Source organism: Bufo bufo, chromosome 6 (assembly GCF_905171765.1).
Source record: "Bufo bufo chromosome 6, aBufBuf1.1, whole genome shotgun sequence".
Taxonomy (NCBI): Eukaryota; Metazoa; Chordata; class Amphibia; order Anura; family Bufonidae; genus Bufo; species Bufo bufo.
Genome location: NC_053394.1, coordinates 179,217,405 through 179,228,610, shown reverse-complemented (window position 1 = coordinate 179,228,610; position 11,206 = coordinate 179,217,405). Strand labels below are relative to the sequence as shown.

Here is an 11,206-nt window from a genome sequence, read left to right as displayed (position 1 = left end):
TTTACAGTTTCTTTATATTACTTATTTTCAAACCACTGAACATGTTTTATAGCACTGGACAACCCCTTTAAATTAACACCAGAAATCTCACTCATCTGGTCCTATTTTAATAATGAACAGTAATGATGAAGTGATGGAGATAGGAAATGTTTAAAATCGCTCACCTCTCCAGTCAGTAGATAGATGATCTCGAGGGTGATGTTTAATATCTTCTTAGTCACGTCCCATCCGTCTTTCTCCATTATAACTATGCAGGGGTTGTTTTTGGCAGTAAGAACAGAATGAAGGGTGATGTGACCTCTGCACGCAACAATATACATATGAACGTCCTTAATATTGTGTTGATCTATATAAACTAACAATTGCAATGTCTATTTTTTATGTAAACATAGCTGCCTTGGGGAGAAGCCAATCCGTAAAAAAAGAGGCCTTTCGCATGCAAAGCATGGAGCTAGGATCATCGGCCAACTCCTGAAATAAAAAAACTCTTAAAGGGCACCTGTCAGAAGGATCAACTGTTAAACCAGGCATATTGTCTTGAACGGTTGATCCTGCTGATTAAAATACCGCCTGCCTTGTGAAAATCAGTAAAAAAAGAGAAAAAAAACTTCGGGAAAATGTATAAAGACGTGCGCTCTCTACACCGGTCTTCATATTCCCTGCACTGCCGGAGGAAAAGCACCTAAATTATGACAAGGCGTATCCTCTGACTGTCCGTGTGTGTAAACAGAAATCTACGATATTGCTGTAGATTTCTGGCTTCATTTGCGCCAGAAAGCTGGCGTAAATGAAGATAAATTTGTCGGGTCGGCTGGCCACATCCCCTTCCCATGTCCCTTCAGGGTCAAAACTGATCTATACAATTTTTTTAAACAGTTGCAGTCAAGAAGGTCGAGCCTGCAACTTTTTAGTGCAAGGGTGATGATAAATCCCTCCCTTTATTCTTTATGAAAATGAGGGCTTCAGTGAGCTTAGCCCCTCGGTGCACCTCAGCTCCGCAGTGCTAGCCATGCGTCCCTCTATACACTGAAGTCAGTGAAGCTTTGGGAATGCCACAACCGATTTCCACAAGACAAGTATCGGTTTAATCAGCAGGATCAAACATCCCAGGTAGTATGTTTGGTTTAATAGGGTTGATCCTGCTGATGAACACTCTTTAACTAGACAGGTAAATGCTAGTTAAAATACAAGGGAAGGAGGGGGTACCAATGGAGACAGAAACGATGCCTACAACCAGGTATCAAGCATTGTCTGAAACCCTCAGTAGACGAATGAGTGGTCTTATAGCGCTACTGTATGGATACTTCTGTGACTGCGGCGAATGCATGGACAGTACTATGGCTGAAGCTGGTGCAGGGGCACCACCACCACTCAGTCTGAGGACTGCCACCTGGCTATTCTTACTGAAGTTAGGTCTATTCTGTGCTGCACCTTGTGTGTGGGCAATGTCATCAGGTCCATTCTTTGGCACAGCTACTATGCGGCTCTGCCCTTGAGCACTGATGGGTGGGTGCTGTCAGTTGGTCTACTTGTATGGGCACTACCAGTTAGTCTAGTGTGTAGCCTCTGGTATCTGACTGAGCAATGAAGCTGGGTCTGCTGTGTAGATACCGTCAGTGCATCTACTGTGTTGGCACTGCCACTGGACTGATGTGGATATCACAACTGGATCTATGGTGTTGGCACAGGCAGTCCATTTTTTTGGTCAGCACTGGTTACTTGCATACCTCTGTAATGTGATCTCTCACTGTGTGTCCCAGTAACAGGTCATAACAATAACCTCCAATAAAATATACAAAATGCTGATAATTTATAGCAAATAATATTACTAGAAGAGGTTATTACTTCAGTCAGGGGATTCCCGGTCCAGTAATACACAGTCTGTCAGTAAGAAGAAAGAAGCAATGATTGCTGGAATTTGTAGTCATCTAGAGGTCTTCGGGGATTCTGGGACTTGTAGTGCTGGAGAGTCGGGAGCACACTTCTCCGCTCCGTACTCTGATAGTTACAACAGGACCACAGAAACATGGCCGCCACTGTACTGTACTGACGTCTTAAACACGATACCGCTCTTCCCTCCCTAGTGTCCGCTCACTGTCAGGTTGATCCCGCCCATTCTTTTTGTGGAGTTCCTGCTCACAAGCGTTGGCCAATCACCATGGGGGGCGTGGTCGTTCCTTTACTAACAATGACCCCGGCTGCACCAGTCGCTTCCGGGAACTTTAGAGAAGGAGCTTTGAGTTCCGGTTGCTTGGGGGACAGGGAGAGAGTGTTGTAGGTGAGGACTTCTATCTTCCCTCATTCATATTACTGATTTGTTAATAAGTGATCAGAAAGATTACAGAGGATTTGGAGGATAGCTGTAGTTCACTTCCTTTCACCCAGCTCCCACTAGGTATTGCCCTGCAGTTTTCTGTAACTCTCCCACTTACTCTGACCACTGATAAGCCCCCTTCTTTATGATCCCCCTTCCTTCATGAGCTTACTCCTGATCCTCTTCCAGACAGACTACACTGATCTGTGCTTTCCTTGTAGTGCTCCTTTCCTATAATCAAACCACATAACCTGCTCTTCACCTTCTTGTCACAGCTGGTTAACTAACTTCCAATAGCACATCTATCTGGCCCCACTTCATAGTATCCCATTGACCTACCAATGTAACCACTCATCCTGTCATCATCTCTGCCTTCCCCTTATGTCAGCTGCCCCTTTGTTGTTTCACCAGCAACCTCCTCTTAAAGACCTGTCAGCATGATCAACCCTATTAATCCAGATTTAATGCCTGGTATGTTTGATCACGCTGATTAAAACCTTCCTTTTGTGTGTATGCTGCAGAGAATTATGAGTTTTTATTAACATGCAAATGAGCAAGTTGGAGCACCAGGGGGCCGGACTGAATCCTTGCAGTACTGCTTTTGTAACACCCTAGTGCTCTGCACACTCCCCTCCCCTTGATTGACAGCGCTAGACATTAGTATGCTGAGGGCAGAGCTCTGTCCTAGCATGTATATATCATATACACTATTTACAGCTTTACCATGTTGAGAATAGAGGTTTTCTATACTTAGAAAGATAATACATATTACTTGTTCGTTCACAGTCACATTATATGATTATAAAGACACCAGTAATATGTATTAGCTTTGTAAGTATAGAAAATCACTCTTCTCAGTATGATAAGGCTATAGTCTGGAGGTAAGTGGTCAGCCTTGCATGTTCGAATTCTAGACTATATTGTGAACAGAGATTTTCTATGCTTAGAATGCTAACGCATATTGCGGGTTTATTCATAGGCACAATATATGATTATAAATACACCAGTAATTTGTATTAGCTTTCTAAACAAAGAAAACCTCTATTCTCAAAATAATAAGACTTTTTTTTATGGGTTAAAAAAGGGAGGAAAAATTCTAACTGAAGAAAAAAAAATCTAGAATTCTTTCCTCAGGTTCGAACCTGGTACATTTACATGCAAGGCTGACCACTTACCTCTAGGCTACAACCTTATCATATTGAGAAGAGTGGTTTTATATACTTAGAAAGCTAATACATGTTACTGGTATCTTTGTAATCATATATTGTGGCTGTGAATAAACCAGTAATATGTATTAGCTTTCTAAGTATAGAAAACCTCTATTCTTAACATGGTAAGGCTGTAATTAGTAGTGTATATGACATGTAAATGCTAGGACACAGCTCTTATTACACCCACTACCTGTGTCGTCACCATAGATCCAGCTGTGATATTCACATCAGTCCAGCAGCAGTGCCAACACAATAGATACACTGACAGTATCTAAACAGCAGACCCAGCTTTATTGCTCAGTCAGATAACAGAGGCTACACAATAGACAGCTGCTAGTGCCCACACAGTCATTGCCATGGCAGAGGCCACACATTAGACTAACTGGTAGTGCCCACACAGTTCACCAGAGCCCAGCTTCGTTGCTCAGTCAGATACCAGAGGCTACACACTAGACTAACTGGTAGTGCCCATACAAGTAGACCAACTGACAGCACCCACCCAGTAGAGCCGGCATCAGTGCTCAAGGGCAGAGCCGCATAGTAGCAGTGCCAAAGAATCAGCATACTGATGTCTAGCTCTGTTAATCACAGTATGCAGAGCACAGTGGTGTTAAAAAAAGCAGTGCTCAGAGGATTCGGCCTTCCCCGTGGTGTTCCAATGTGCTTATTTGCATATGAATACAATTGCAGATAACTCTGCAGCTGTTTAACATAGACTATAAAAGGTATTGTTTTAATCAGCATGATCAACCCTACCAGGCAGTATGCCTGGGTTAATAGGGTTGATAATGCTGACAGAGGCTCAATAAAGTTCTTGTTTTACCTTTAAGAAGTCTATGATTTTCCTGCTTGTGAGATGGCTATTATTATACACAAGTCTTGCTGCATTTGACTCCTAGCAGTCTCCTCAATTTATAAGGACGATTTAGCAGGACCCAAAGCTGCTTCACCTTACTCACTGACAATTGAGCTACACAATGAGCAGAAGATCCTTCATCTCACAATTAAGATCATTGAGCTGCTGACTGGAGAGGTGAGCGCCGCTGGGAATACTGGGAGATTATAGAGTAACACCAAGGGAGGAGTGTGACTGATGCCGGTATCATTGTGTGTCAGGTTCCTATAAGGAGTCATGATGTCGCTGTCTATTTCTCCATGGAGGAGTGGGAGTATGTAGAAGGACTCAAGAAGATCATGATGGCAAAACACCCGCCTTGGACACCATCAGGTAAGGGGAAGACTTTTGTTGTAAGGCCTCATGCACAGAACTTTATCCGTTTTGTGGTCCACAAATTGTGGAGCCTCAAAACAGCAGTGTAAATCTGCCCTACTGTGTTCTCTGTGTGTCTCCTCCTATAGATGGATCCTGTGACAGGAATACACCGGAGAGAAGTTCCAGTCCTGAGGATTATAAGGTAGAAAATGCATGGGGGCAAATGACACACTTTAATCCTAACTAGGTTGTTAAATAAATAATTGACACTAACCACATAGTGGAAGAAATGGCCGCTGTGCTTTATTAAGGGTCACTTAAAATATTTTACAACCATAAATAAATAAATTAATTAATTTAAAATACCATAAAAACCAATACCAGAAGACCAATGATAAATTAACCATATAAGGACCAAGATCCACTCAGCATGAGCTGAGCGACACTACCCCTCTAATAAAGCCCAGCGACAGATGATTCAGTGGAAAAAATAAGGGAAGGGGGGGTGGGACGCTGGTCAGCTCTTCAGGCACTTCTGAGCCAGCTCCGCCGAACCTGGGAATATAAAGGGGAACAGATTCCCGCCGATAAACAAACAACAAATCAGGAAGCTGGAAATCTCCCCCAGCAACCAGCAGCAACCAATCAGCTGTCCTCTTGACTCCCAGCAGCTGGAATCTTCTAGAATGCAGGTAAGATGATTTCTGAGGTGATTTTACCTGAAATAGAAAAAAGGGCGGGAAAAGAGGTACAGAAAGAGAAACAAGGCCCTAAAGAAACCCTAACTTAAAACCTACCTAAGGTGTCATAGCCCCCATGTCTCCCCCCAAGCTAAACGCTCTGGAGGGGTTAATTCAAGATGTGACTGACTGAATGATTGCATTTGCTGTTCATTGCCTTAATTGCCCCTTTTAACTTCACAAGCTGCGGTCCAGAGGAATACACTGAATTGTTGTACACAATCTTTGGACGTAGCTGTCACTCAATACTGAAAAATCAGAGTAAGCAGCACTACATACCCCACATTAGGGAAAAGTCCAATTCATCTGGTACCAGACTTGGTGCTCGCAGGTCGAGATCCAGGCTAAGGGTCCCTTGGAATAACAATACTTGGAAAAATCTGCAGCACTCCTCCGTTTGGATAGACATTCCAGTGATTTTATTTAATAAAGTGCAGCATATAATTGCGACGTTTTGACTATAATAAGTCTTTATCAGGCTTGTATGCTGCTTTATTAAATAAAGTCACTGGAATTTTTATCAAAACGGAGGAGTGCTGCGGATTTTTCCAAGCATTGTCACTCCATACTGACCATCAGTACCAATGCAAAAAGTCACAGTGTCCTAGGCCCAAGTCATAACCAAGAGCGAGAGCTCCCTCTCACAATTAAGCATTAAAGCGGTTTCTCTGGGATTCAACAATATATAACCTATCCCTAGGACAGGTCTCCAATACCGCACCCCCACTGATCAGGGAGTAACTCTGGAGCCAGTACTACACAGCTCCACCTATTGTGTAGTGGACAAAGCTGGTCATGCCATGCTGCTCCCTGTCACGTCAGTGCGAGCAGTGCTGCAGTAACCAGCTCCGTCCACTACACCAGGGGCCAGCAAAAACTAGCAGAAGAACCCTGTCTCGTTAACAGTGATTTCCACAATAACCCGCCCCTTTAACAGTGACCTCCACAGAGCTCTGTTCTCTTAAAATGTGACCTCTACAGCACCTGCCCCTTAACACTGACCTCCATAGCAGACAGTCCCCTTAACGTTCCCTGCCCCTTTAGCAGTGACCTCCACAACGGCCGCTCCTTTATTAGTGACCTCCACAGTACCCCATCTCCTTAACAGTGATTTCCACAACATGTCGTCCCCTTAACAGTGGCCTCTACAGCAATCTGCCCCTTAACACTGACCTACATAGTGGACCGTCCCCTTAACTGTGACCTCCACAGCAGCCTGCCCCTAGGGTGGCCAGAGGTCCGGTTTTAGGCCAGACAGTCCGACTTTCAGACTCCCTGTCCTCTGTCTGGCACAGGGCCGGGACGGTCATGGGATGTTCTCTTGAACAGCTCACTCTCAGACAGCAGCACTGTGCTGTCTGAGCATGAACTGCAGGGAGGAAGTCACCCTCACTCCCACCCCTGCAGCTGACAGAAGTTGATTTTTACCTTCATTTTTTCAATCCCCGTCAGCTGCGGAGTGGGAGGTTGTGTGGCCTAACTAGGTTAGTGCGTGGCTTCGCAGGCCTGGCGGCGGGGTTTTTAAGTCCGTCTTTTGAGGGTGGCCTGAATGGCCACCCTACCTGCCCCCTGAACTGTGACCTGCACAGCACTCTGCTCCCTTAACAGTGTCATCCACAGCGCCCTGCCCCTTTAAAGCTGACCTACAGCAGTGAAGAAAATTGGCTGGGTTGTTATGGAAACCTGGTGTAAAACTGTGTGTATGTGGAGACTAAGAGCCTGCGAGCTTCTATTGGCTAATAAGGGTCATGTGACCAAGCTTCTATTGGCTAATGCATTTTTTTGGGTACGGTACGTCCTAGAGAGCTGAGACCCGGTCTAAAACTTTCCCGGACACCTGATGTACCTGTGTACCAAATTTCGTGATTGTAAATGTGACGGTGCAGATTCCTTTAGCGGACATACATACATACACTCGGCTTTATATATTAGATGACTCTCATCATGCACACTTGCTCTGCGCCGCATTGAGAATGCTGGGAGTTTCCGTTTCACAACAGCAGGGGTGCTGGAGGTTACTGACCCTGCACTACACAATGAACTGAGTTGTGTAGTCCTGGCGCCTATTGCTGGTGCAGGAGCTACTCCCAAACAGCTAATCGGTGGGGGGTGCAGGTTGTAGGACCACCAAAGATCTGATATTGATGACCTATCCTAGGGATAGGTCATTGATTATTAAATACTGGAGAACCCCTTTAAAGTGTAGACTCCATAATGTTCATTTACTAGTTTTTTTTTTTCTTATCTTTTTCAAGCAATGTCGTCATGTAGACTCCATTCTACTAATAAAGAGGGGATAGTAGCATTAAAGTAACAGTGAACTTATTAATGGTGCCACCAGGGTGCCCTGTAATACTACCACCAGATTATAAGCTGTTTTCATTGTGATCCTAGCAAGTAAAAGTTCTCTGACAGCTATTCCACTGTTATCTTTGTTACGTAGCCTGTTAGAGCATGTTATATAGTGGAGCACAGTGATGAGGACTACCACCCCTATTAGCTACAGATGCAGAGAATTAGCTGAACTTGCATAGTATTTGCTGAGAAATGCGGAGTTGAGATCACGGTTACCAAGAAGCTGCACTGCAGCCTGCCCGCACAGCTCAAAAGTTAATGCCTTCAGAGATAGTCTGCTCCTGTGCAGATTCCCTGTGCGCGCCTCTTAAAGGGAACCTGTCACCGGGATTTTGTGTATAGAGCTGAGGGCATGGGTTGTTAGATGGCCGTTAGCACATCCGCAATACCCAGTCCCCATAGCTCTGTGTGCTTTTATTGTGTAAAAAAAACCGATTTGATACATATGCAAATTAACCTGAGAGGAGTCCTGTCCCTGACTCATCTCACATAAAGGACTCATCTCAGGTTAATTTGCATATGTATCAAATCGTTTTTTTTACACAATAAAAGCACACAGAGCTATGGGGACTGGGTATTGCGGATGTGCTAGCGGCCATCTAGCAACCCATGTCCTCAGCTCTGTACACAAAATCCTGGGGACAGGTTCCCTTTAATGATCAGGCAAAGCACTCCAGAATTGCAGATGCCGATCATAGGGAGAACTGTGCAAGGTACAGTGTTAGCCGCGCAGTCTTCTCTATCCCCTTATGAACTTCTCTCTACAATTAGTGCAGGGAGAAACTGGGAAGCTAAACGATCGGGGTTCAGTCTCCTGTTACAGCGAGGACAACAATGGATCTTGAGGAGGTGAGTAACCACTGGGGCCCCATGCGTGAACCATTATCTCCTCCCTGCCCTCCTCTGCAGTTAAAAAACACTAGGGATCCTTACATTAACATTTTCACTTTTCTCTTTTTAGAATGTAGGCCTGGTTATTGTTAAAATTGAAGAGACAGAGGAAGAAGAGGAGAAATATGACTCGGATGACCAATTCTGTAAGGAAGAAGAGACATCTATAGATATAAGTACATGTGAGTAATAACCCCTTGTTCAGGCTTCACCACAGTCCCTCATTCAGCATCTTCTTCTGTCAGTACTAGTTGAGGAGTAACCAGGGCCACCAGCATCATTTAAAGGGGAAATCCCACCTATTCAGTGTGTAGTTTGGTAACCAGTGGTCCAAATGCAGCATTGGATACCTCTGATAGCAAGTGGCACCAAGTCATCTGTTGACATACATTGATACATTCTGCTCCAGAATGACAAAAGATGGCTTGTGAGAAAGTAGGCAGGGTAGTTCTGAGAGGTTTAGGGAAAATACACACGATCATATCCATTTTTGCGGACCCGCAAAACACAGATACAGGGCGTTTGCGAATCGGAACGTCCATGATGGAAATTCTTATTGTTGTCCGCAAATACGGACAAGAATAGGACATGTTCTATCTTTTTTTTGAGGGCCATGGAACGGAAGTGCTGTCAGCATCTATTGCTGCCCCATTGAAATGAATGAGTCCACATGTGATCCGCAAAATTGCGGAACGAATGCGGACAGAAACATACGGTTGTATGAATGGGCTCTAAATTTGATGTTCTTGCTCAGTACCCTGCTTGCATGAATATCAAGAAAAGTGCTACATCTCTCCTTGTTAAAGGCAGTCCCGGAAAGTGTTGTAGTAGTCAGAACATCAGAGGCAGATAAGCTCCCATATTTAAATTAACACCAAATATTGTTATGAATATCACAGGCACAATGTTGGCGGGTGGGGGATTATGCACAGCGTGCTACCAACTACAATTAAAAAAATAAATTGCAAGAAAAATACCAATGCTGGTTAAAAATGTTTTAAGAAAAGGTGCTACAGTATGAGACACCCGAGTCTTGGTTAAAAGGCCACTGTTGTGACTAGTCAGAGTGTCACACATTGCATTGATAAGAACAATGCTCTTCTGAGGGTATCTTTATCTAGGCCTATCAAGAGAACAATAGAGCTGTTATACTGTCATCCAGTTCTGCACCTACTGTATTATTAGGATTACTATTCAGATAATAGCTTCCTCTCACAGCAGTGGTAAACTGACATGGATTCCATATATATATATATATACATATAAAATGAGTTTTATCTTTCTGTGCTGACTGCTACAGAAGGACAGTATTTTGTATTTCATTTTCAATGGAATATTTGTGCCGAAATGGAAAAGAAAAACAGTAAGACATGCTTTCTACAAATATGGTTTTAAAAATATACCCATTTATGATCAAAATGCCTCTTTAAAGGTTTTTTTTTAGGGAGTAAAATATTATATAGTTACATAGTACGGTTGAAAAAGACATAGTCAGGATAGGACATCAATATCAGATCGTGGGGGTTTGGACTCCCGGTAGCCCCTACTGTTCTAGAGGGGGTGGCACTCTGGTGAGCGTTGCAGCCTTTTCCTGGGCCATTAGTTTCACGTTCATCAGTTACATGGCCTATATGCAACTCATGCTCATTCAGTTGAATAGACCTGGGCAGCAATACCAAGCACAGCTGCTATACAGTGTACGGCACCAGGGGCGGACTGGCTTCTGCTCCTGTTGAGGCAGTATTTTAGGCTGCACTGTGGTATTTGGTTCTGCTGGGGTGGTATTTTTTTGCTACACTACAGTATTGCAGACCCTGCCTACTTCTGTTCTACTTGTGTTGCCCCATCTTCTGTCAATTTGGACCTGCCTACAACATGGGTCCAGTTTTTAGCTTTTTTCCAGAGCAACGTTAAGGTCCCAGTCTGCCCATATACAGCGCTTTGCTTGGTATGCTGTGAGGACACCAATTGTATATTAATGACTCCCGGAAACCTCCTTTCATACATTTTGTGAAACTTTGTGCTGGCAGTGACATATAAATATCCTTCTCCTCCCCTATTTTTGTTTAGTCTTTTTCTTTTTGTTCTGTGACAATATGCACCTGTCCATGGGCTTTATCTGGTATTGCCACTAATGTCAATTGAAATGAATAGGATTAAGGCCACTTTCACACTGGCGTTTTGGCTTTCCGTCTGTGAGATCTGTTCAGGGCTCTCACAAGCGGTCCAAAACGGAACAGTTTGGCCCTAATGCATTCTGAATGTAAAAGGATCCGCTCAGAATGCATCAGTTTGCCTCCGGTCAGTCACCATTCTGCTCTAGAGGCGGACACCTGCAGCGTTTTTCTATCCGCCTGACGAAGCAGAGCCAAACGTTTTCTCTGACACAATCTGGCACAATAGAAAACGGATCCGTTCCCCATTGACTTTCAGTGGTGCTCAAGACGGATCCGTCATGGCTATAGAAGACATAATACAACCG

General features: G+C 44.0%; 1 protein-coding gene across 7 annotated transcripts in view; it reads left to right on the top strand.

Annotated features, from left to right (window-relative positions):
- Positions 1–2,167: 2,167 nt before the first annotated feature.
- The window catches only part of LOC121004702 (gastrula zinc finger protein XlCGF8.2DB-like), a 53,033-nt gene continuing 43,994 nt past the window's right edge, over positions 2,168–11,206 (top strand). For 2 of the 7 annotated variants that reach the window (XM_040437009.1, XM_040437007.1), the window contains exons 1-5: positions 2,184–2,278; positions 4,428–4,558; positions 4,642–4,753; positions 4,885–4,940; positions 8,795–8,906. In XM_040437009.1, the coding sequence (XP_040292943.1) occupies positions 4,681–4,753; positions 4,885–4,940; positions 8,795–8,906 (241 nt within the window). In that variant the 5' untranslated portion in view covers positions 2,184–2,278; positions 4,428–4,558; positions 4,642–4,680. Of the gene's footprint in view, positions 2,279–4,424; positions 4,559–4,641; positions 4,754–4,884; positions 4,941–8,604; positions 8,683–8,794; positions 8,907–11,206 lie in introns of those variants that run through there. The other 5 variants (XM_040437012.1, XM_040437011.1, XM_040437008.1 and 2 more) reach the window with 4 other exon arrangements.